At 33.7% G+C, this 26,836-nt stretch overlaps 2 protein-coding genes across 3 annotated transcripts; both read left to right on the top strand.

Moving 5' to 3' along the window:
• The first annotated feature begins 5,564 nt into the window (after window positions 1–5,564).
• Window positions 5,565–16,465, top strand: LOC140044600 (cubilin-like). 2 transcript variants are annotated; one of them, XM_072089298.1, is made up of 16 exons: window positions 5,565–5,794; window positions 7,962–8,085; window positions 8,613–8,828; window positions 9,316–9,524; window positions 10,884–11,043; window positions 11,407–11,457; window positions 11,566–11,794; window positions 11,893–12,008; window positions 12,407–12,775; window positions 12,907–12,954; window positions 13,121–13,239; window positions 13,575–13,803; window positions 14,027–14,395; window positions 14,933–15,151; window positions 15,188–15,246; window positions 15,736–16,465. In XM_072089298.1, exons 1-16 carry the CDS (start codon window positions 5,714–5,716, stop codon window positions 15,757–15,759), a joined length of 2,622 nt encoding a protein of 873 aa, XP_071945399.1. In that variant the 5' UTR covers window positions 5,565–5,713; the 3' UTR covers window positions 15,760–16,465. The 2 variants fall into 2 exon arrangements, with proteins under 2 accessions (XP_071945399.1, XP_071945318.1); XM_072089217.1 differs by having other exon boundaries at window positions 5,568–5,794; window positions 14,933–15,246; window positions 15,736–16,464.
• A 1,569-nt stretch (window positions 16,466–18,034) lies between these two features.
• On the top strand, window positions 18,035–26,581 carry LOC140044579 (uncharacterized). The gene is made up of 13 exons (XM_072089154.1): window positions 18,035–18,299; window positions 20,270–20,568; window positions 21,101–21,357; window positions 21,588–21,814; window positions 21,934–22,178; window positions 22,345–22,426; window positions 22,794–22,954; window positions 23,383–23,483; window positions 23,902–24,164; window positions 24,516–24,597; window positions 25,110–25,253; window positions 25,709–25,832; window positions 26,342–26,581. Exons 1-13 carry the CDS (start codon window positions 18,035–18,037, stop codon window positions 26,579–26,581), a joined length of 2,490 nt encoding a protein of 829 aa, XP_071945255.1.
• The last annotated feature ends 255 nt before the right edge of the window (window positions 26,582–26,836 follow it).

The following is a 26,836-nucleotide window of genomic DNA, read 5'->3' as shown; positions in this document are numbered from 1 at the left end:
ATCCAGGGGTTATGCAACACCTTTTGAAACGTCTAAAGTATTAACAAATATATGCACTTATCGTTGGGTGACGTTAGACTTACACTGGATTGATCGACTTATGTTTCTTATTATTCCCGGAATTCACTCAATTATTGCTTTACTTCTTTTGAGACAGGCAAAATAGATAAGTCACGTGATGATATATAGATGACAAGAAAAAGAAAGACTTTCAAACAGTAAAGATTCTATTATAAAATTAATAATAATAATAATATTGATAGTCGATTAACTACCTGCATTTTTAATTAAGTAATATTTCCAAATTCCAGAAATAGTTTGAAATTGATGATGTGGTTGCTAAACAATTTGCTTTTATTTTTTATGAGAAGTTGATTAAACATTATTAGACAGTATTATATATACTACTGAATATCGAATTAAATAATTCTAGAACATTCAATAGAAACATAACTGTATTTGCATTTCTTTAGTAATGAAAAGGTTGATTTTTTTTTTCTATTTTTAAATTCAGACTTTACGAAATTCTTTTGGGATAAGAGTGACATTCCTAAATAAGCCCGTATGCAGGTACATACACGGCTCACTGTGACCCCGGATTGAAATGAATTCCTGCCATTTGAAATATAGAAACCCGAGGGGGTTATAGTAGGTCTGACGTTGTAAGATAGGCCTACTGCATGGAAAAGGTAATGAAACGTTTGCTAAAAGTGTTCATGGTAGCCACGATTATTCTTATCGTTAACTCAACTTTGGCGCAACATTTAGAAAGGTGGTTAAACAAACTAAAAACATCGAGTCGCGGTTGGCTCTCAGGAAAGTAGGCTAACAATTGAATTTATTTTTTTTCTGTAATTTGATCGCGAATTACTTTCCTCTGTGTTTTAACACACATCTTACCAATCATTTTATAGGATAGGTTAAATTATTTTATAATTACTTAATTATAATTGATTAATGTTTCATTGTGTTGAATGAAAAGCATTTCCTTTTGAAACAGAAATAATCACGTGACTCCGTCAAATGAAGCAGCGTCCTCAATTTTATTTCAAACTTATTTGCAGTATGTGAGAATTAGTTTGAAGTCTGTTTTCCGGTAGATTAAACGTAATTTAGACTTGGGTTTTCTAACTTAGAAACTTTATTTACTTCAACTGTATTCAAACTATGCTCCAATGTTAACATTTCGTAACATGATTGAAGATGACTGCTGTTAGCTTCTAGTAGGGCCTAGTAATTGATTTTTTGAATTTTTTATTTGTAATAGGCCTACCTTAATCGAACCCAACCTCAAAGTGTCATGAAATTCAAAAAGTGCATCAACCGTTTGAGTACCCACTAAAGGGTTAAAACTAGGATTGGTTTAAATTATTCTATTAGTGTTTGTAAGTCATACTAAACCGAATACATATGGGATTGGTTTCCCTTCCCTGTCTCTTATATCAATTAACACATTGCATAAAGCACCATGACAATTAACTTTTCTCAATAGTGTTTAAATCCTGTTAGTGAAATAGAAAATATTTCCATAAATAAGTTTTTTCATGTTCTATAGTGATAAGAGAAGTGTAAATAGGCCTATATACGAGTAGATAGAAAACACCTTAATAAAAAGTAGGCATATACTGTATAAATGTGTTGCTAAGTGTGGTTGCCACTAGCGACGCAACGCAAGGACGCAACGCAAGTGAATTGACCAATCACAAGCGATGGCTTATTCGCTTGTGATTGCTAACTGTCTATAACTTTGCTTGTCATTGGTTAAAACGCTTGCATTGCGTTTACGTCCTTGCGTTACGTTCTAGTGGGAACCAAGCTTTACGACGCAACGCAAGGACGTAACGCAACGCAAGTAAATTGACCAATCACAAGCGATGGCTTATTCGCTTGTGATTGCTAACTGTCTATAACTTTGCTTGTGATTGGTTAAAACGTTTGCGTTGCGTTTACGTCCTTGCGTTACGTTCTAGTGGGAACCACGCTTGAGAGACGTTGTATTGAACCTTTGGTTAAAAGTTCGTTCGTGGCATACTACGGGTAAAGCTCTGTCTACACTATCAAGAGTTATGTTATTTGCCCATGATCATTGTGACATAATGATGTCATATCACTACCACATTTGGGCATATCACTGCCATATTTGGGCACATCACACTTTTGTCAAACTAGTTTAATAGTGTAGACAAATCTTTACACGTAGTAATGTTACAAACGGAGTTTTAAAGACCCCTTCCCTGCAATTTTGGACGTTTTTTGGAAAATAATACATATATATCACTTTAAAAACATTAAACCATGTCATTCCTTGTCTTAAATGTACGTTTTATGGTAAATTATGATAAAAAGTGAGAAACAATGCACTACCTAAGTAGCTCGCGGCGATCGACCTCTCGTGGACGGTCTTAGGCCTAGCCTAGCTAGGCTTAGTTTTGTAGGCCTAGCTGGTAAACATCGGTAACGTACGAACATCGTACGCTACCTATATACCTAGCCTGACGTTGTATAGTTGCTGCATTAATTGTCTTTCTATTTTTGCCATACTCCGTTGATACAAATTGGGGAAAACCCGGTATTTTCGCTGAAAAGTTAGGAGTCTTCCATTTGTTTTGGCCTCACGATCGATCGAAAAGTGGGCGAATTACAGGTGAAAAACAAAAATATCCATCCGCGCGCAATGCATTTTGGGATTTATAGCGGGCCGCTATAATTATTAGAATCGACTTATTTTTCACATTTTTAACCGTTTAAAGACGAAAAAAGTTATCGCAATAGGACCATATAGTATTATTTTTACATTAAATATAGTCTGTGATCTTAAATTAGATCTAAAAAACGTAGGGAATGGGGCTTTAACTAAAGGTGACTTCCGTATCTACCATAACAAATCACAACTTTTGTAATCTACCACGATTTTTCAACAGATGAATAATTATCATATCTCTTCATTCTGTTGACTATTTTCCGGTATAGTTCATAGCTCTTTAATCGATTGATTTTCCTTTCTTTCGGTTCCGGTCCAGACAGATATTCGTAATATCTAGAATGATAACACAGGATTAGCAGTTGACTTTAACCAATCAGAATAGTTTAATACGCACCAAAAGCTGACTTGCAGAAGAAAACAATTGGATTGAATGAGGGCGGACATCAATTTACAACAGCAATCGTGATTTGAGCAATAACGTTTGATTGATGTCTTTACATTTCACGGTTTATATTGTTTAACTAACTTTACATGTTGTCAATCAAAAACCACCGGGCTAATTATAAATTGTATAACAGTGCTTAATCCGAGGAATTAAATTAGCCTGGAGTAACCTTTTACCTAGTCTTAGTTACTTCCCTACCAAATATCTGATCCCCAGTTAGCGGTGATGGTGTATCCCCATACTCCAGTTTGGGTACTAGCTTGCTGTTTTTGTCTTTTTGTTCTCCTCCTTTTGTTTTCCACTCTTTCTCTTTTATTGTGGAGCGCATAGAGACATCTTTTATTTGCGCTATATCAAAAATATCTATTTTTATTAAATACACAATGTCGCTATACTTACTGTACATTAGGATTCAGATAAAACTCAGTAAATCAACATGATATAGCCATCATATCAAAAAAATAATAAACACTCATACTAAAAAAATATGAGAATAATTTTTGAAATTACATAATTATATCGAATAATAATATATAACAACAAACTGCAATTTGAGGATATGTTATATAGGCTAGATAGGAAACAGTAGGCACTCAAGAAAAGATAAGAACACTTTTGGGGATTTCAATTAATACAATATTCCTAGTAATGTGTTCTGTAATAGCACAATAGTTTTATTTCTCAGTGGAATTAATGTGATGCCAATTTTGATGGTGCTATTTTGATTCTGATTCCAAGCCCAGTCAGTTGAAATACCAACGAATTAAATGTATTTGTACATCTGTATATGAACTCTGACCAATATAAATGACTTATATTTTTAAAACAAGCATTTGTTCCAGAAATTGTATTTCATGAAGAAACGCTTATAAATAAAACACAACATTTTAGCTTCAGGTTATGTGAAGGGCGTTCTTTTTTTACGAAATGGCACTTTTTTCAAAAGATCGTCATGAGCTATAGGCCAGCTAAGCATATTTATCAGCACTTTTGAAGGGCTTGCTATATACTACAGTTATTATGTTTTACTGATTTTATTTTTGTTTTATTAATCAGGCCTATGCATGCTGATCAATACGGTGTTTTTTTTGGAAAAAGTAATCATCTTTTATTTATGGCGTGACTTCTTACATTTGTAGCGCTGTAATTGTATTACATAATAAACATTATTATCAAAACATACGTATTAACGGCTTGTCATACTGTGATGATGATACTACAAACTGAAAGTTCACACGCAGATGTCGACTGAAGAGGGCGTGAGGATGAACAGTAAATGTCAAAGGTACTTTTCTTGCAGCTCTAATCGTTAATATAGGCCTAGATTACAAAACTTAATAACACCTGTTATACGGTTGATGGTCACTGTCCGAAGTGTAATTCCATTTCAGACTATGATGAAAAACAACAGGACAATCCAGTAATTCCTTTTAAGATTAAACTTACTTGATTTCTGAACCTTATAGTCTTTAAACAACCTCAATTTTATTTTTTACCTAATCAGCTGGTTCTCTAATTTGTGCTTTACATAATAATTGTTGCTTATTTTTACTTTAAAATCATTCATATCATACCATACTATGGTGTGCCAAGCTGTAATCAATTCGGAAATAAAGATATCTCTTAATATCTAATATATATCTAATATATAATATTTAATTTTGCCTTACAACTTCATTATAGCTTTTTGTATTCACTTGTGACTATCATTCAGAGCCAAGCACCTGAAGATTGAGTTCATACTCATGAAACAGCCTGAGTGCAATAAAATGTTCAGTTGGTAATTTACTAGCGTCTTTATCATTTATTTAATATTGAATAGGCCTATATAATAATATTAGTACCATACTAATCTCACTCAATATATTTAAGTTTTTACAAATTGTTTGCAGGCACGTTTGGGTGGTGGTTTAATACGGTATCATATTCTGACATGCAGTTTTGTAGGGAATGTAATTGCATTAAATGTTGTTTTACTTTGCTGTTACAATAGTTAACTTAGGCATAATGACATTTAATGCAGTCAACTTTACGACCAGTTTCCAATGATTAATGTATACTAAACACACTTATATTAGATACGTCATATTCGATTAGTATCGAATAGGAAATACCTTTCATCTCTTCAAACTATTAGATCTTCTATTATTATTTTTATTCTCTATAAGAGTTACCAGCTTCCAACAAAATTAATAAATTGTGTTATTACTAACCGAATTAAGTTAATCCGATCGACCGACAAATATTAGTTGCTAATACTCGTAATCTGTAACGATCACACCAAACTTGTCTGTCCAATTGTGTCGCAGACCGACACTTCTGATTGGTCAAAACTTCAAACCCAGGTCCATAGGGACTTGTTAATAATATTCCCAGGGTTCGATCGTCAGAAGTCCATAACCCGAAGATGTAGAAACCATATGTGAACCGTTTTCGATGAGATCCAAGGTGAACGAATTACTTGTTACTTTGTCAGTCTAGGGGCAAGGAGTGGACGTCTTGTTGCAGAGGTTCTAGCTTAGTAGGATAGACGTTAAAGTACTACCTTGAGAGGTCATTTCAGTATGAGGGGCTGGTGCGTTCTTTTTGCCATAGGTGCATTGGTTGCTCTGTCTGAGTCCAGGTATCGCAGTGATGCTGAGCTTGTAAGTTAACCTCTCTTTATTCGTGTGTAATTTTCCATAAATATAGCAATTAAAACAAAACTAAAATAGGATAAATTAAAATAAAGTTTTTCCGACATAAACCTTTTTGTAATTTCCTTTATTATACGGTATATATCTATGAGGCGCCATACGCAGCAAAAGTGTCAAGCAAAAATACAAGTGGAAATTTTAAAACTTTTGCTGCGTATGGCGCCTAATATTAATTATCATGTTTCTAATTGCATCAAATTTTAACGCAAGTATCACTGTGACGTCATCGTTACGTCATGATTATTAGTTTTTTTATTTGCAACAATTGTCGGTATAAACAAAAGCTAGTGGGAGCTAACACAGTGACCACAGTGTTCTTGTTTGCTGTTAAACTACTTTGGACCGTATCAATCAAATGATATTTTAATCTTAATATCAAAATAAACTAAAATACACTATACAATATTTAATTGACTGACAAGACAGTTTAAGGTCAACAAAAAGTTAATAACAATAGCCTTGAATATTGCCACGTTGTTCATTGTATTTTTAGTCAAGTTTGTCCGTCTAAGGAATGTTTTTACCATTATTATATTTCAACTATGTCCAGTAAACCTTAATTCCTTTTTTTTTTCACAGTAGGTCAGTTTTACGCGCGAACCGAAAGCCCATCTTATGCGCATGCGAAGTCATTATTATTTCTATCTTCCAGAACCATTTCAGCGAGAGATCACAGTTCATTGATATTTTCGCTTCAATGAAATTAATATAGTTGTCTCTAAACTTTATTATGCTTAATGAAATTGGATTGCGCGTCCAATCAGAAATCAATTCAATTCAATTAAAATCTTTATTATCACCATGGGGAAACTCTGTTGGCCTTTTCAAAATACAGTAGGCCTACATACAAATATAAAATGGACACAGTACATAAAATATATAAATTACGATATAAAATATAGATATAAAATCCTAAAAAATCGATTAAAATACTACTAATAAATTGCAGCAAGGACGAATGAATTGCCATATCTATTTGTTTTAATTTTTCTTTGAAGGAGTCTGTCACTACGTTGACTTTTGTTAAGTTCATAGTGCAGAGGGGGAGCGTGGTCTTTTGAAATAATTGTAAATTACTAATTCCTTATATAAAACTTCAGGTTTAATTTGTTCCGAGCCTACTATTTTACTGCCTTGTTTAACTACTTTATTAAATAAAAGTCTATCTTTAAAACGTGAATTACCATAATAACATATTAAGCAAAAACTAAGTACACTGTTTAAGATAAGTATAAAAAAAGTTGTAAAATAGTACGGTCAATTTTAAAAGAGTTTAATTTGCGTAGAAAGAAGAGACGTTTTTGTAATTTATTGTATATGCACCTACTACAGTATTTGCATCACATTTAAGTTCATTATTTCAACCCCTAAATATATAATGTAAAAAACAAGAAGTTATCGCGCGTTCAAAATGTATACGTAGTAATTAATTTTCGCTCTTTTAGTAATAATAATAAACGTTTGGCGCGACATGATTTCTCTACAAAAATTATTGTGTTGTAGGCCTATTGTTATCAGTATTTAACAGATACCATTGTAGATCGTTAACAATTGTTCCACAATGTAATGGTGTTTTGCAAGATGACGTATACAGATTTTCTTCGAAAGGTTCTTTCTGAAAAATAACCTTTAATCCGAGCAAACTGCTACTGAAGTCCCCTGGTTAATCTATGGGCTTTTACTTGACTTGTTTTTTTCATGCTTAGTAAATAAAACGACATTTGTATTTTGTCAAAGCAAAACAGCGGATGAATATTGTCTGGTTGTCACCTTCTTTATTGCTTGAATTACTTCCACCCTTATGATTGTGGTGGTTAAAAAGAAATACTTTTATATGTCTCTACTTTAAATATAGGCCTTAGGGTACTTATTAGTATAGTACAAAACTAATACATGATTTGACTGCATGTGTATAATACTGTACTGTCTTATTACGAAATGTTCTGTAGCATTCAAAATATTATCATGTTTTAATTTAATAAATTTTAATCACTTTTTTGCTGTGGTTGATTTTCCCTTTGTTTTATATGGGCTATTTCGTGTTTGAATGTTTTTTGTATACATTTTTATTACTTATAAAAACTATTTACTGTTCCTTGTAAAATTTTCTTTCTAGAAAAAATTGAATTTAAAAGATCTCATCTCCAGACAACGGAGGCAGGCATCTCGATATTCTAAAAAATACAATGAATACATTATTGACTCGGCTAAAATTCTTGTTGACGCAATAGGAACTGATTGTAAGTATAACAATAATTATGCTTTGCTGTACGTAATGTTATATGAGATGAATCAATGTATAAACGAATGAAACAAACATTTGATGAGTGAGTGGCCGAGCGGTTAAAACAGTGGAACCGTAATTACCTTGCCATAACAACGGCAGGGGTTCGAGGCTCACTCACTCCATGGTTCTGGTGGTAGAACGAGTCTTCTCGGATAAGGACTATAAACCGTAGGTCCAGTTTACACATCTGGCTCGTGTGCACTTTAAAGAACCTAGTACATCTTTCGAGACGATGTAGGGGGTTACCCCGGTGTATTAGTACATCACAGCCACTGATCACCAACTGGGCCCTCTGGGAGATCAGTCATTGACTGAAGAGGTTACCCAGTATAAATATATATTTCAAAAAAAACAAAAAAACAAAACAAACGAAAATACGAATAAATAAACGAGAAAAAATGAATACATAGATTAATTTACCATTTTGTTACCGATGTTGTTACAGGGCTGTTATAAAATAAAATAATTGATTATCCATAGTCTGTGAGGGCAATCCATTTAAAGGAGTACAATGTTTCGAAGAGAACATCTGCGTGTCATGGGAAGAGATCTGTGATGGTTACCAAACGTGTGCACTTGAACAGCTACCGTCATGCCTAAATCAGACACTGAAAAACTATGGTTACGAAGATAAGTCAAAGTGTGCCGGTGAAGAGAAACAAGAATGGTGCGGATTACGTCAATTCCAACCTACAAGTACGTTAGAAATTAAAATTTATTATATTAAACAATGTGATAAAACAATGTGACATGATATGTAAATTTATATTACTCGTGGCCCAGTGTTTACGTCAGGGAATCAAGTAGAAATGTTTAGCCTAACTCTGTCGTAATAATACAGAATATTCCTAGTACATTTGAGAATACTTGTGATCTGGAAAAAAAATTGTAAGTAGTCTCAAATGTAAACTTCTTCCTGATGTACAAGGATACATAAGTTCATTTTGTTCGAGTGAATATGAAAGCTAAATCTCTCATCATAGTACTGTATAATTGTTCATATAAATGTTATAGGCCTTAACTATGTTGTGTATTTACTCGATCACATTGATAATCGATACACTGTGATTTATCTTACTGTTTTATACAATATAACAATAACAATTGCATCTTTAAATGTAGGATATGAATGTCGGCGAGCCCTATCATAAACTTATTTTTAATACGAATATTTACCAATTAGGGTGTGGTGAAGATATTGAGTTAAAAGCCCAAGGTAAGGTTACCATCACATCACCAAACTACCCCGCCCGTTACGAAGACGACATGGACTGTTACTGGAGTGTCAAAGTACCCGAGGGACGTCAGCTTACAGCAATCGTTACAGGTTTCAAAACTGAACCAGAAGTGGACTACGTCAGTATGGGCAATGGACTCACAGAAGACTCAACGGTAGTTATTGTATTGTTTGTTTGACATAGTCATACACGTATATACTTACGTACTTGTGAACTTGCCTATCGGAAGTTCACACAGTCTCCAACAAAACTGACATTTAACCAGTGATTTCACTGAATTGTTTGAGAAAATATTCAGTCGCATCAAAGTGATTAAAAGTACAAATTTGGCGGAGCTAGGTGACAGCTGCCCAGCCTCGTTAGCGAGGCACCCTGTTTTCAGCTTAAAATCTAAACATTGCAAATTAAAAAAAGAACATTAGTTTAGCTTCGACATTTTATTTTACAATGTTTAGGCAGTCGGGCATTATTACAAAAATTCTGGTGACAGTTTGTTGCCGTTTATAATGACTCCATAAATATTCAACACAGGCGTTAGTTATTAGTCGCGTGGAAGCGACTCTATAGTTCACTATGTCGGTCGGTTGGTCGGTCTGTCTGTCTGTCTGTCTGTCGGTCTGTCTGTCGGTCCGGTATCACTATGCGTTTTATCGCTTTCTGACCTTATCTTGATATCAGTTTAATCTAGCTAGGTCAATTTTTCACAGTATATTCCTTAGGGCCAGGAATCAATGTGGTTATGTTTTCACGGTGCGCAATAAAAAATTACGCGGTCTACGCACGATTTAACGAAATCACGTTTGTAATCATATCTTCACAACCATGAATCACAATTAAATAAAATTTGGTACTCATAAATTTCAGGGCATAAATCATCATATGGCAATACAATTACGTGCGTAGCGCATGTAACGCATGTGTACGCGCGCTTAAAATTTTCAAAATTTATTTTCGATGAAATAAGAGTACATTTCAGGCAATTTTAAGCGTTTACAAAATTGCCATGAGTGCGCATATTTTTGCGCGCGCACTGCGTGTTAAATGTTATTGCGCACTCTTTTTGCCCGATTTCTGTTTTCTTGACTTACTTTTCAACTCGAAATTACGTTATACGAGCACGTCGAAAGTGACAGGCTACGCACGTGTAAATTAAAAAAATATAAATGTTTTTTTAAACATTTCAACATTTTTAAACATGTTCAGTAATTTCGGTCAGTATAGTTCCCTATGTCGGTCGGTCGGTCTGTCTGTCTGTCGGTCTGTCTGTCGGTCTGTCTGTCGGTCCGGTATCACTATGCATTGTAGCACGCGACTTAATGGCTGTTGGCCTTGTTATTTTGTTGTTATTGTTTTGTTGAATTCTATTATACATGCTGGCTTGAAATTACCAACACCTAACAACTTCACGGCGCCTTGAGCACTCTTGAGTGGTATGTGCGCTATAAAAATCCTATTATTATTTATTATTACAGTACCCTTTCATTAAAAAATAATGTATGTTTTCCTTCTTTAGAAAAAAGATAGATATATCATTTACCGACATACTGGCTTGAAATTACCAACACCTAACAACTTCACGACGTCTGGAAATGAGTTGTTCATCACATTCATTAGCGATGATTGGGATAGAGAAGCCGGCTTTAAAATAGATGTAGCTGACTCTGAAGTGTACAGTAATGAAACCATTTTTATTCTGAAAATTATATTACTATTATGCTTCTATTAAAAAAAAAAAAACTACAAATAAAGTTCCTGAATTTATATTTCTTTAATTGGCAATCAAGGTTTAAAAATAATTAGAAATAACGTAGAAATAACAGAAAAACAATTGCACAAAACTAACAGGCCTTGATTACAAGAAATGCAAAGAAATATTAAGAACAGTTTAAAACTTATTTTAACTTGGGTCCTATAACAAAAGAACTGATAAAATGGACATAAAAATTACAAAAACACTAGTTCTTTTTTTGTGTGTGTTGTGGTACTTTATAGGCTTTCTTATCAGTTAATTGTTTCTTTTTCACTTTCTTTCAAAGATCCGAAAGTTCCAGTTGCCAGTAGTCCGTTTCCTTTTAAAGTCAACGAAGGTAACGTACAGTATTTTGACAGTCTTCCTTGTAATATTATCAGTCGGTTATATTATAATTGGTTCATTTATAAGCTTTAACATAGTAAATCTCATCACATTTTTGAAGATTGCAATGAGAAAATTGAACTAGCTGTGAATGAATCAAGAAAAATCAAATCGCCTAACCACCCCGGTAACTATAACAACAGCCTATCGTGTGTATGGTCTGTCAAAATTACACCTGGACGCCGTGCAGGTATCACTTTTACGCGAATGGATGTTGAAGAGAGAATGGATAGGATAGAGGTAGGATCCGGAGCTAAGCCTACTCTACCAGAAAAGGTTTACACGGGGAGGTAAGATACATTATGCATGTCAAGAGGTAAAGTGAGCCTAATTTATTTTCCAAAATTGTTGAGTCATTTGTCTAAACAAATTTTCTATTTTCGCATAGAGACTTACCGGATTCCTTTGTTTCAAGAACAAGCGAATTGTGGGTACGTTTAGTTACCAATGGTGCTTTGACGAGGACTGGTTTCGAAGCAATTGTTCGTGATCAGCCATACAACGGTATGTATATTACATTCCAGTTCTGAATGTAGGCAATATAGTCATACTATTAGGCATATTCATACCGATTGATGCAGATATGGTACGTTTCCATTGTGAAAATTAGTAGGCCTAATACTTACAATTTACCTCAATTTTACCTACAATCATACCTTGATAATTATGGTAAAAATATGTTTACGTCATAAATTTTTTTAAATTCAAGTCTGTAGTAGAAGTTAGCAAGTCAGGTGTCCAAAATCCAACATCCGCCGTATGCCTACTACTAGGACTAGAATGGCATTGTATCCTAAAACTGTAACACACGCCTTTGCGTTGACTTGTAGTAATAAACCAAACTAAAATCTGAGATTGTTAATTTATCCTAAAACTTATAATTATTGTTCTGTGTCTTTTAGATTGTGGTGGCAATATTGAGCTTCCTTCTGGAGGAAGTGCATCCATTGCAACTCCGTACTATCCCGATCGTTCTTACACGCTAGATTCCTTCTGTCTCTGGCAGATCAGTGCCCCACCAGGTACTGAATTAAGTTTCTTCTTCAGAGTCTTCCGTACTGAGTATTTGTTTGATAGTATGAGCTTGGGAAGCGGAAAGGAACCTGCTGTCAATGGTGAAAATTATGCTATCACCTTACACACCGGTAGAAAACTACCAAATCCGGCTAACATAACTATTGGAGAAAACAATGCTTGGCTGGTATTTTCGTCTGACTACTCAACAGCAGACAAGGGCTTCTTCGTCGATGTATATGATGCTTCAGACAAAAGTGGGTATTTCATTCAGAAACACTTATTTAGAAAACAGTAGCTTCTTTAGGACCTGTAATCGAAAATATTACCTTAAATATATATAATTGGATCATTTGTAATGTATTCTGTATGCATTAATATTTTTCAGAGGCCAGCACAAAATTTAAGCCAAAGGAAGGCCCAAAGTTAGACACAGGTAAAAAAGGGTGCATTTTTTCTTTAGAACTATACGAAAACAACAATGTACATTCATAATGATTTATAGGCACCATACAAGTACATAACCTTTGTACAGAATTTTAAAATATAACATGTTGTAGATTCAAATTAAGTCAATAATTATCATTACATTTTACACAAAGGTTGCGGTGACATCGTAACAGTAACGGACACTTTATATGAATTAAAATCACCCGGATCGCCTGCTTACAATCCAATGATGGAATGCACGTGGCTTCTATCTTTCCCCATAGCAGCAGAGGTAACTTTATTTGACTAAGTTGTTCATAGAATAACGCAAACTATTTAAAAGTTTTAACTAACAACCACATTACTAGCTTAGTATCTATTCAAACTTGATCCTTGTATCCTGCATATACAGTACCTCTTTTCTTTTTGCAATTTTACATAATGGTGGACGTGGGTGTCAGTTTTCCACTTTACACATCACACACGAACCAAAATGACAAGATGCATGCCTACAAGTTGATAGTTTTGGGTAAATGTGTTACCAGAACCATAAGCGTGACTCTTTTCGTACGTAAATAATGTAGCCCTAATGTCTCATCTCATACAATTATGTTTATTTTCTTATAGCTTTATGTTCGTTTTATGCGATTTGAAACCGAGTTGTCGAACGACCTATTTGAAATGGGACGCGGCAACGACCCAGACGACACTGATAGCGTCATTCTGTCGCACAGTGGCAGTGATCGTCCGGACGATTTTCTTTTAAATTCGACAGACTTGTGGGTACGATTCAGGTCAAATTTCCTCGTTGAAATGAAGGGATGGATAGTAGAATTTGATTCATTTCCTGATACGAGTATGTATATACATATTTTTTTTTTATATTAAACACGAATTATAGCATACTTTTGAAACGCATACTTTCAAGTCGAAGATGAGGTTAGGTAATTGCACACGTAGAAAATCATACTGTACTGTGACAAAGATATGATTTTACTGCTACATTAGACGGAATGTTAACTACAAATGTAACACACTGCTACTACTTAATGTTTTCATTTTTTCCACACGTTTTACAGCATGCGGAGGACAATTTTACGTACCGGAGGGAGGACGCACTGCCATCGCAGCTCCAGGTTACCCGTTGGGTTATCCTCCTAACACCAAATGCACTTACATCATCAATGCTCCACCAGGCAAGCGCATACGTGCAACTGTTCAGACGTTTCAAACGGAAGGAGCACGTGATACATTAACAGTTGGAGACGGATGCAGCAAAAACGATAATAAAACGATACATATTGATGGTCATTTCGGTTTTACCCTACCTGACCCAGTGTCGTTCCTTTCTAATGAAGGAGCCCTGTGGATGGAGTTTGATACCGATGTTTACGGCAGTGATTACCAAGGGTTCGCTATTTCCTTTGAAGATACAGACCTTACATTTAGTTAGTAAATTACTATTTTACACTACAGTACTTTTGATTGGTTCTCACTGGAGATGCAACAAGGACGTTTTATCGCGCCGTACTGATTGCTCGACTTACTTGCGTTATTACGTGCTTGCATTGCGTCCAAGTGAGAACCCAGCTTAAAGATGTATTTTCCCCCAAAAAAAATGAAAATGAAGATTAAATTAAATAATACTTTGAATAGGTTATTTTGTAGTTTTAATAAAGTTAATCACTTCAGTTGAAAAAACGGGAAAAACTCTATTTTCACCTATAAAATGACAAAACAAATGGTTAAATTACACCAAAAACCTATTGGTTGCTGGCATCCAATTTGACTATTTTTGCTTTAAATTGCAGTTTATTCAGATAAATAAAATTCTTTTCGATCCAATTTTGAGTCAAAATGGATAACTATTATGTGACAATAAAATGGAATATTCAACAACAAAATGTTCAGGGGGACAATAAACAGATACAGAATTTATTTCTATAGAAAATGAACACTAATATTTACCAATGTTTTATTGATAGACGGACCCGAAGACGCTGGTGGTAACCCAATATACCAATGTGATTCAGATACAAAGCCACCGCTAAGTAAACCAGGAAAACCAAAACCGGAAGGTAATCCAGAACCAGGACCAGAAGGTAAACCAGAACCAGGACCCGAAGGTAACCCAGAACCAGGACCGGAAGGTAATCCAGAACCAGAAGGTAAACCAGAACCAGAAGGTAAACCAGAACCAGAAGGTAAACCAGAACCAGAAGGTAAACCAGAACCAGAAGGTAAACCAGAACCAGGACCGAAAGCTAACCCAGAACCAGAAGAAGGAAGTGGATTTGTGGTAAGGTTCTATTAATGGCACACCTATACAAACACCATATTATAAGAGTCATATCATGTTTTACTATCTTTTTAGGCGTGCCTCATTTCTTTATTTTTACACTTTTGAATGTCCCATATAATTCAAACTTTAATACAAACAATTCCTAAAATAAACTAATTATAACTTCCTTATAATAATAATAATAATAAATAATATATTTATACAGGATCAAACAATCAGATAACAGTGTATCTGTTTTATATTGTGATCCTGTCTTAATAATAATACATTGTTTATGAAATGAAATGAGATTTGTATCTAGCCTTAATTCATTTTGCTAAGGGTGTATTATTGCTTAAACATTAACTTTACTAAAACTTGCCGTGTGTTTTGTGAAAATGGATGAAATGAATTAACCTAGTTTAATATTACTCTGTCATTAGTATAGACAAGTTCCGATTAGTTGTGTAAAAACAGATAATAATTATAATTATGATTTTCTTTTAGCCTGGTAATCGTGAGATGTACTAGACGGCCGAACAAACTAATAATTAACCAGTTTTAATCGAATTACAGTGGTCATCAGTAAGAAGTAGGCCTAGACGTGATCAAAATTTAAAACAAATAATCTGCTAATAACAGACAACAACTGTATTGATATACATTCTATTGGCATACACTATACAAAACATCTCCTTCGTAAAACGCCGAATTTCATAAACAAATAAAAAATAGAAAATTATTACCAGGACGCCACCAACGGTATTTTCGTTATTTTATGCAAATTAGGGCCAATGCTTATGATAACGATCTTTTTTTAACGTTGATAATAGTAAATGTATAATGTTTATGATTTAATTCGTTTATTTTCATTATGTTTTAAAGCTTCATATTTGTTTTTTAAACAAATTTCTAGATGATACGCGTGCTAATCGAACTTAGAAGTTAGATCAAATAGTTTTAGAATAGTTTAACATTTGTAAACTGCACTTTAATAAATACATTTAAATAAATAGTTGCTTTTTAAATCTTGCTTTTTATAGAATAATAAAAATGTTATTGTTGCTAATACGTTTTAATAGATTTTTATTGAAAAGGTAGATTTTATAATGTAGATATTTTTCAATTAATAGATAAAAACAAATAACAATATAATTACTAATGTTGCTTTAATAGATGATTTAGCTGCTTAAATGTATACTAATACATAATTATTCCATGATTTGTAAAATATGAAAATAAAATTGAGTTAAGTTGTGCTATACGGCTATAATTATTGGTTTACAAAACTTTGGAACCTAAAGGAATTCATACTGGTCGATTTGGAACACAAGGAATCTCAAACACATTGCACAAAACGCGTTACATCAACACTGAACGCATTCGTTCAATGACATTACTGAAGTAAACAATAGTAGGTAAATACGATTTATCTTAATACTTTAAAACCTTAATTGATGGATTATCACGTGGTAGTTAACTGACCAATCACTCTGAAAATCCTGAATGGTATCTTAATGCACACACTGATTACCGCAATCTCAGGTTATCAAAGCTGGCGTAAAGGTCGAAAAGACATTCTTACTTGAAATATTTAGGCCTATGTTGGAATTATATAAATTGGAACAAAAATAAAGTGTGCCATTCAATTTTGACGAAAAACAGGGTAAGTACAATGTCTTATTAATACCATTGTTGTGGCATTGGATCTAATGTTGAAATTATGATAGAAAGTACATAATATGTTATATGTAGCTATTTCAATGAATGTAGCATGGCCTATCCATTCTATAATGAGACAACTAGAAACAGATTTTGTAATATCTAACTGCTGGTCTTTAATTAGAATCACTCTATAGAATAATGAACAAGTTTCAATTTCGAACTGAAATGATCCTGATAGCTTTATCAATCGACAATTTTCTTTATCACACGAAAGGAAGTACAATCGATCCTATTTCAATTGATTTCTAATTTTATCTTCCATGATTTATTTCAATACCATTCAGGAAGAACAAACACATGTATAGGCTGGTATGATACCATGAGCAATCATCCCAAGCGCGTATTGAAGAAATGCAATATATGCGTTTATACCAATCATTGCTCTTTCAACACCGCCATGCTTACCGGTACCTGCTCATAATCCTAGTCAATAATTAAAGACCTGTTATTTTATAGTATGTAGGCCACTGGCCCAAGTACAATAAGTACATTTAAGATGTAGTAACAGCAAAATAATTAGTTCTCTTTTTATATGCAAAAGGGCAAATCTATCAGGTTATTGATTACTTTTTTCTTTTTGTTTTTCATTAATAAAATAAAGTGTCTGATTTTGTTGTAGTATGTAGTTATAATGAAGACTGTTTACAATTATACTGTTCCTCGGACACGAACATTTATTGGTTAAATTTTGTTCTATGCTCTTTTATTATTTAGTAACAAACTTTCATCAATTATCACTTAGACTCCTTTTAAATCAATGCATCGATCTTAGAATGAACTTTTAGACTAAAATGAGTTGAAAATAATTTAATATTAATCTAATTCACCAGGCGCATCTTATTCAAAACAATAATTACACATTATTTGTCTTAACCATTGTCATGTAATGTACTACTTTGTTTTCATATTCGTAGGCTATAATAATGTGTTTGTATGTTAACTTTGCTACCAATACCATCTATAATTTTTGCATTAATTGTGAACCAATAGCAAGTGTCTTTGTATTTCTTCAGGTGGCCAGCAATTAAACGAATTTGTCAGATGACATAACTGTTATTGAAATTAATGTTGTTGATTAAAAATGGCCAAAAAGAACCGTTCATCAACTATTTTAAAACTATTTATTATAATTGTCATAAAACAAACTGTAGCAGATAGCATATCAGATAAATATAATCAAGGTAATTTTGTTCACAAATCTGACTTGCTGAGAAACTTCTCTTCACGATTCGTTCCTGAGTTCCTATCAACCATGGCGCCCTTGCCAACAATTGCCAGTCCTGAAGAACTCAGAGAATTACATAAGGACAATGCGGATGCTCCCTCAACAGAAGAATGCAGGACAGGTGAGAATAATGTTATTTTATCTATGTTTAACTTGTTCTGCGCTCTTAACCTGATGTATGTAGTATGACCTATCGGAGTTATCTGTATATCGGACTTAATAACTTGAATAGATACATCAGATATCACTCTGATATGATTCGGTGAATGTGAACAGGCACATCAAGGCGTGTCAACAGTGAAATGTGTAAAAGTCTCATTGTGTTTTATATAAGTTAATTTTTCATATAGTATAATTTTAAACACACAAAGATCCCAGTAATTTATCAAAGCCAGCTACAATACAAGTTACCTGAATATGTTTTATATAGTACAGTTTTAAACACACAAAAAGCCCAATAATTTATCAAAACCTGCTATTATAAAAGTTACCTGAATAATTTTCTGAATAAAAATAATGTACTGTATAATACATAGACAGGTAGAACCTCTACAATGAACTTTAGTACACCATGTGCATTAACTCCAAGTACTTGAAGGCGGTGTTTTCTTAACGTTAGTGATATCAAACATATTTTGACACACTCTTGGTTGGACTTCCAAGAATTATAAAAGAAACACCAACCAACGAATAATGCTTCCATGATATTCTTTGCTTTTATTGCTTGTTGGATGTGAAACTATTAGTGCTTCAGTTGGAAGCAATCGCAATTGTGTTTACTTAACACTTTACAATCGTTAAACAAACTCTTGAAATAAAAGCTTCACAGGAAGAGGCTATTGAAACATGTTTGGTAAACACTCAGCACTCCAGTTGAAGTCAATGTGCGTTTGCGATGATCTTCCCTAAAACGGAGTGCTTAACTGTTAAGCACTCCTTTGAAAAATGCTCGCATGTAATTTTAAAAATAAGTATCGTGTGTGACACGTGATGAAATTGCGTAATGCGCACGGGAGTGGAAAATCTTATGTACAGTACCGTTTTTACCTTTAAGCATATACAATCTTTAGATACCGTATATAAAATGCCGGTCCGTTCAGGTTTAGTTATTTAACCTGGTACGGTAAGTTAAATAGTTCCGTGGACCAATCATTGATAACTTTTGAACAGCTTTTATTGTCAAATTAACTTTGTTTTTCGTCAACACCCGGTATTACAATTGTTTAAGACGTCCACCGATGTAAAGCATGGTTGAATCCAAACTTTAGCGAGAACTCTAATGGAGCTTTCCATAGGAAATCTGTTTTGTATGAATATTATGATGAATTTCCCTGTTACGAACTTATAATACCGTGTATGAGTATCCGGTGCTTAGTTATTGGCTTATCATTATCCCGTATCATTAAGAACATCTGCGAACGAAGAATTACACGATAACTTGATACATGCCTACAATTTGATTGTTTAGTATGTTTAGTAACTAGTACACCAAACATTACCCGTCACTCCATTAGATGTAAAGAAGATTATTGCTATTTTGCCAATTATAAACGCGCAATGTTAAATAATTAATTAAAAATGCTTATCTAGGTATGGCCAGACCTATGTTTTCTTGTTACGTTAATAAATTGTTCAATCCAAACATGTTATACTATACATGAACTAAATGTGTATTATCAGTGAATGGATGTGTCTTGAAAAATCTATCTATCTATCTTTTTCATAATTATAAGACATTACAAAGGAAAACATAATCATATTAAAATTAAAATTAAAAGCAAACAAAAACAACATAGATTTCCATCTCCTTATAAAATAAAATAAAGGTTCATAAAAATTATTATAATCTCTAACAATTTCATCTTTGATTTATAAATGATTCTAATTGTATCAATTTTGTATTAAAAATACTGTCCTTTTTTTCTTGGAGGAAGTTCCATATCCTTTTAACTATTGGACAATTACATAACAAATGCTGCTTGAAGTCAGAAAAGGTTTAATAAAAAAAAGTAATCCCTTTTTTAGTTTGAAAAACACATGTTAACAAATCATTAGGCATACAATAACTTCTGTGGTATACCTATGTTTCAGATATCTGCTGGAGTGACCCAACCGATGATTTGAAGGGTGATTTTATGTGGAATACAACTACTGCGGGAAGTTATGCTTACCTTCCCTGTCCCAATGGTGTATGGCCATTCTACCATCCTAGCTCCATGGCATACAGGCCGTGCATTCCTCCACCGCAGGGTTTTTTAATTAGACGGATGCCGTTTTCTCTTAACTCTACATGGGGAGCAGCAGTCACTGACATGTGTAGATGGCACTCGAACATCACACTGGTACTTGAAGAGTTACAGGACAGTCTCGAATCATCTCTACAGACAATGGTAAATGTAATGTAGAATTGTAATAATATATAATTAAGCAAAGTAGGTCATGGATGAATAAATGAAAAGGATTTGCATCGGCGGTAAGATAGAAGAGCAATCTACAAGCTAAAGGCGTAAAAAATAAATCAATTTGAAAACAGATGTTTTTTTTCTATTTTGTGGCATAAACACCACTTTTATTCACATTAATATCATCTTTCATGTCATCACATAAAATCATATTATTTATCACATTTTTTAAATTTCTAATATCATTAACAATTTGATTTCAGTAACATTTTTAAATCTTGTAAATTCACTTTGAATTCCGTACCTCCTTTTTTCATTTAATTTTCTTATATTTTTCTATAATACACTTACAAAAGAAGTTTTAAAAGTTTATACAAAGACGTTTGGTTTAAATAACCTTTTTGTTTTCAAACATCTTTATAACATTATTTAATTTTCTTATACATGATCATTATCATCAATCTCATTTTAAAATATTTGCACAGAAAGAAAACAAATTTTAGTAAATGGTATTTTACAGAACAGACGTGAAGTAGGAAACACAACAGAAGTAATTGTGTATTTAAAGACCGTCGAATCTTTAATCAGAAACGAAACTTTGCTGACTGAGGAAGATGTGAAAGTTACGGCAGCCATCGTCGAACTTGTACAAAGCTACGGGATGGCCGAAGTGTTTGACCTGATGCCTTCAGTCGGTGACCTACTGGTTTTTATTGCAAGTAATATCCTAGATATTCCATTGGACATCCTTCATAAATCGCAGGATGCGACATTAAGGTAAAAAGAATAATCAATTGAGTAATAATTATAATTATTTATCTATACAGAAAATGCGATGGAAAATTGTTATAGACAAAATTAAATAGATTACAAAAAACATATAGAAAACACTACGGATCACAAGTAATGTTGCAACAGTATTGCTTTAGATAGTAGGCCTACTTTTTTGATTTCGTATACTCGTGTGCTTTAAATTTATAATAAATGTTATTAATATTATTTAACAGCTTAGCGAATAGCCTGGAGAAGTATACAGAGGCGGTGATTTTTCCGCAGAATTCAGAGAAAATTGAACATTATTCCGCTAACCTCATGATTGAATTGAATCAACCGAAAGGCAGCGGATGGTTTAACTTGCCACGTCAATTTAGCTTTTCTTCAAGTGCCTGTGGAGATGGTGACAGTGAAGGAACAACTGTTCTTACTATCGAAGTAACAGATTGGGAGCCTAAATGTAAGTAGGGCTAGGCCTTCTAAGGTGATGAAACTTTTAGGCCTAACTATACAGAATTTTTAATTTTTGATTATTGGGAATTTTAAGGTCATTTAGTTAACCACCTTGCAATTTTACAGCGTTCAAGTTCTACGGTGATACTGACAGAATGAATACGAAGAGTAGTAGTGGCTCAACAGTTGTTAGGTCAGCAGTTATTGTGTACTACACAACCAAATTTTTCATTCCCGTTACTGGTGACGTAACTCCTGTAAGCGACAACGTCATGGTTTATGTACATGCGTTCGCAGACGATAAAGCGGTTGATTCTCTGACTGAACCAATATATGTGACGTTCCATCACCTTGTTGAAAATCATGATTTGGTAAGAAGAATGAACAAACTGATGTAGCCTACTATTTATATCTACAAAAAGCGTTCTTCCAAAAATCTACAATTAATCTATAGGCCTAATATCTTTGCAAAACTTTACTAAGGTACTTTTATTATTTTTATATTAAATTCTTTTTTTAAATGGCTGTATCTTGTAGTATGAAAGACCAAGTTTCCAATGCGCTGCTGGAGACATTACACCACTAAATGTGACAATTTCCGACCTGGAATTCACGCCAGGTAGGTATCTAACAATATAATTTGAATTGTTCAATTGTTTTTATTGTATTTATAACATACATACATAAGTATATCGATTACTAAATTAGTGATTTAACTAAACTAGATACTGAACTATATAATACGGTAACATTGTTAGTAGATAATTGATTAATTTTCAAAGTAATTACTGTACATAAAATAGCATCATTCTTGGTGTGCTACTAGTTTGGCTACAAGAAACATGATGGTAATAATTCTAACCAGTGTTTGAGCCATCACCTTTTAGAACCGTCCTATTATTCACCAAAACTACCACATTTACTAATTAATTGGCATGTATACATCGTTATCTAATTATTATTACAATCTTTATTTATGTTGTTAGTTTCACTATCATGGTCTGAAGCCGAATGTCATTTGAATTATACTAATGCCACGTTCACACGATGCTTGTGCCACGATCTTGATTTGATAAGTCTCATTGAAGAGTTAATCCCGCCAACAAAAAAACCCACCGAAGCACCATCGGGCTCATTCGATTGGCTGGTAAATATTGTTTGTATTTATTCGATAGACAGACTACCTATAGTGTATTTGTAAATGGTTGTGGACGAACCAGACATGGTTTTATGTGTACTTGTTACCGTGAACCTTTTTTTAAATCGTTACACAATATCACAAGATTTGTATTGGTTTCAGACCGACCAGTATTTACAACAATACTAAAACTAATAATCCATTACAATTATCGAGATCAAATTCAAGGCTAATAAACAAAATAGGCATACTTTAAAATAAATATTTTAAAAAACCGGCCTACTTCAGATTTTACCTAGAATATCACTCGAGCATTCCATTAGAAGTACAACATGTTTTGTCGTAGAGGAAGAGTTGTATGCCTAATGCTACTACTGCAATAATGTAGTACAAAAATTATTTTATTTCCAAACAGTTTACTCTCTTTGTTTTTACAGGGATTTCCTTACACCAAAGGCATTGCTATTGTCAGTTATATTGGGTATATATTATCTACAATTAGCTTAATTTTGACAATAATGACGTATGCTATATATCGGTAAGTTGTAGGCCTACCAATGCTTATATTAAAAGAATATTCGGTAGATCCTCTCATTTGGCACACCCTTCTGCGTGAGACACCTTTGAAACTAGAGTGGCAATAACGATGTTTAGTAGACCTACCCCTTTTCAACAGTATTGAGGGGACACATTGAACAGCCAATAAATGTCTACTGTAACATATATAATCTCTTAGTGCAGGCAGACTCCGAATGACTACCTCCATATTACCACCATTCTGCAAAGTACCACTGTGTAATGCCATTGAAAGTGCTAAAAATAATTCTCCTTTAACTCATATTTTGGTAATTATTTATTCACAAACGTCAATCTAGTTACGTAGCTGATTGAAGTTTGTTCTCATTTTGATGATGTGACGTCAATGTAATATTTTACCATAATCCATTTATCATTAGCAACTTACGACGAGGTCGCCCGACTTTGATCCTTGTCAATCTGAGCGTTTCAGTATTGCTACTTCTGTTGGTACTCGTAATCAGTTCAACCATGACTAGTGGAATACGTGGTTGCCGTGTGGCAAACTTTCTTCGTTCATACTTCATACTTGTATCCATGATGTGGAATGGAGTAGAAGCTGTGAACCTGTACCTGGCCCTGGTGAAAGTGTTTACACAATACACTTCGCATTTTGTACTAAGAAGCGGTATCATAGCATGGGGCAAGTTTTTTTCTGGGTTTTTTTTCTTTTACTTATTCAGGCAAAAGATACATTTTACGAATATAATACAAATCAACAAATTAAACAAACACGACACAAGAAGAAAATATAGAATCAAATAGTCACTAGCTGCTAGGAATTTATGGTGAAAATAAGAGGTTACCCAGCAGTATAAATATAAATTTCAATTCAATTCAATTCAATAATAATAAAATAATGTGTATTTGTTGTAAAACGCTAAAAGACAAAGTTGTTTCAATAGGCCTATATTTAGCAGTAACGATCGCCATGATGGTGAAATTTAATTGCAAAAAGGACACGTTTGAATAAGGAAACTATTTGTTATTACAGGGCTGCCATTATTTATAGTCTCTACTCCATTTCTCCTTTCTATGGAATGTTATGATGGAACATACTCGAACTGTGCATTCACGTAAGTTGGATGATCTAAATCTCTGTCTACTACACTATCAAACTAGTTTGACGAAAAAAATGTGATGTGCCCAAATTATGATAGTGATATGCTCAAATATGGTAGTGATATGACATCATCATTTCCATGGGCGCATCACATTTTTTGTCACATAAAGTTCGATAGTGTATAGAAATGATGACACTCTTATTTAACCTTTTCATCAATAATAATAAATCCACACTACATAATTGTAGATGTAGATCAGTATTTAGGTTTCTAAAGGAAATGCTTATGCTGTTTGTTTTAAATTTGCTAGTATATGGACGGGCAAACTGCATAAAGCAAGGTTGCAGAGAAGTCTACGAGAGCACACTTTACATTATTATCATACTCGGTAAAAAACATTTTGCAGACAAATTTGCTAAAGTTGTTAGTTGTTAGTGCAGACTACTTTTAAGCTTCTCTCTTTCCAAAACTGAAAATGAAGTACTATATACTATACACTAACCATGCTGTTATTACATTTTTAGATGCACCTTGCGTAGAAAAACTTTCTACTGGGTGTTTGTTTTTCCCATGGCATTGATAGTTATTTTCAACGCAACGGTTTTTGGACTTGTTCTTAAAGTGATTAAAGACAAAGCACAGCATGACAGTATGTATCAAGTAGTTAAGTTGCCATTATTTAGGCAAAAATTAACCAGCATCATCATCTCCGTCTAATGTCAATGAAAGTGGAAACACTCAAAACCATGATTATGGTAATTTTATGAGCTTAACAATTTTATTGCAAACTTTCAAACGCTGTTTTTCTTGTAATCTACTTGAGTCATTTTCAAATTTATAAATTGAATAATTTATAGTTTCTCATTATTTAAAAAATATTTGCCAGTTTTGCCAGATCGAGTCACCATTTACTTAAACTCTTAATCCTGAATGAAAGTTCCAAGTGAATGGGTCTAATATTCTTAAGTGAAAGCTTTTGGCGTGTTGATCATATCGCAATTTCCCACACAATGATTTACGGTGCGTGTGCGCGCGTCAGGTAACTAGTCCTGGTGACGATTTAGTATGTTATTATTTTTATCTTCAAATATTGTATTTCAGACAATAGAGACTATCGTTTGAGTCAGCTAAGAGGTGCAGTTGCCTTATTTGTTCTTCTTGGTCTTACGTGGGTGTTTGGTGCGGCTGCTATCATCAATTACAATTCAGTCAACACTCCGCTGCAAGTAACTCAAATCGTATGCCAGGTAGGACAATTGTAATTATTTTTGTAAATTTTATGTATATTTTGTTTATATTTCATACGCATCCAACAGCGAGCAAACTCGCCAATTACAGGATGGATAAAGTATTTCATAATTTCGTGCTTATAAATTACATTTGAGGCTTTAGTAGGGAGTGGAGTTAAAGAGTCGTGAGTTACAACCCTGGCACGTAGGTCAGTATTGAACCCCGGGACTAGCTACATGCGGTATACGCGTTATGTATTCTTTTAGTAACCATTGAACAGCTAAATTAAATTCTCAAACTAATGTCGTTGTAAACAGACAAATTAACGCCGTTTTTGGCAGCAGTTCGCCACGAAGGGGCCACTGTGAAAGATGTAAGTTGTAGTACTGTATGTGTAACATCTACCCACTGCTTTTTACAAACTTTTAGAAACGTGTTTAGGCGCTAAATACTCAACCATTATTTCTATTTAACCTAAGACTCTAGGTGTTGCAAGTTATTACTATTTTTTATTTTATTATTGTAGGCATTGTTTGTTATTGGATTAACCTTCCAAGGATTTTTTATCTTCGTGTTTCACTGCGCTCGATACAAAGATGTTCGTGAGCAATGGAAGATATCTCTATCATGTTTGAATGTAAAGAATCACTTGAGGAAGCGACGCCACAATCGACAAAAACGAAAATCATCCGACAGTCAGGCATCTACGTCAGACCTCGTTTCTTCGGCAACAATGCAGTTTACAATGATGGATACGAGTCTTTGATTTTGAAGTTTAATTTTGTATTAAATGTTATATGTTTTTGCTTAAGCTTGGTTCCCACTAGGATGTATCGCAAGGACGTAAACGCAACGCAAGCGTGTTGACCAATGATAAGCGACAGTTCGCATAATTTATCGCTAATTGTGATTGCTCAACTGCCTTACGTTGCGTTACCGTACGTCTTTGTGTTGCGTCTCTAGTGGCAATCAAGCATGAGGAAATTATCTTCCGAAATTGTCATCAACTTCGTTAAATGTA

This window comes from Antedon mediterranea, chromosome 1 (genome assembly GCF_964355755.1).
Source record: "Antedon mediterranea chromosome 1, ecAntMedi1.1, whole genome shotgun sequence".
Taxonomy (NCBI): Eukaryota; Metazoa; Echinodermata; class Crinoidea; order Comatulida; family Antedonidae; genus Antedon; species Antedon mediterranea.
This window is presented reverse-complemented; position numbering and strand designations above follow the sequence as displayed.

Bases quoted from the DNA above. Each gene is read 5' to 3' on its own strand.
- LOC140044579 (XM_072089154.1), top strand. From the start codon at position 18,035: ATGGCCAAAAAGAACCGTTCATCAACTATTTTAAAACTATTTATTATA. The intron at 22,179-22,344 runs GTAAGAAGAATG...TGTATCTTGTAG, and splicing joins TTGTTGAAAATCATGATTTG to TATGAAAGACCAAGTTTCCA. The intron at 24,165-24,515 runs GCAAGTTTTTTT...TTGTTATTACAG, and splicing joins AAGCGGTATCATAGCATGGG to GGCTGCCATTATTTATAGTC.
- LOC140044600 (XM_072089217.1), top strand. From the start codon at position 5,714: ATGAGGGGCTGGTGCGTTCTTTTTGCCATAGGTGCATTGGTTGCTCTG. The intron at 8,086-8,612 runs GTAAGTATAACA...GATTATCCATAG, and splicing joins TGACGCAATAGGAACTGATT to TCTGTGAGGGCAATCCATTT. The intron at 13,240-13,574 runs GTAACTTTATTT...ATTTTCTTATAG, and splicing joins CTTTCCCCATAGCAGCAGAG to CTTTATGTTCGTTTTATGCG.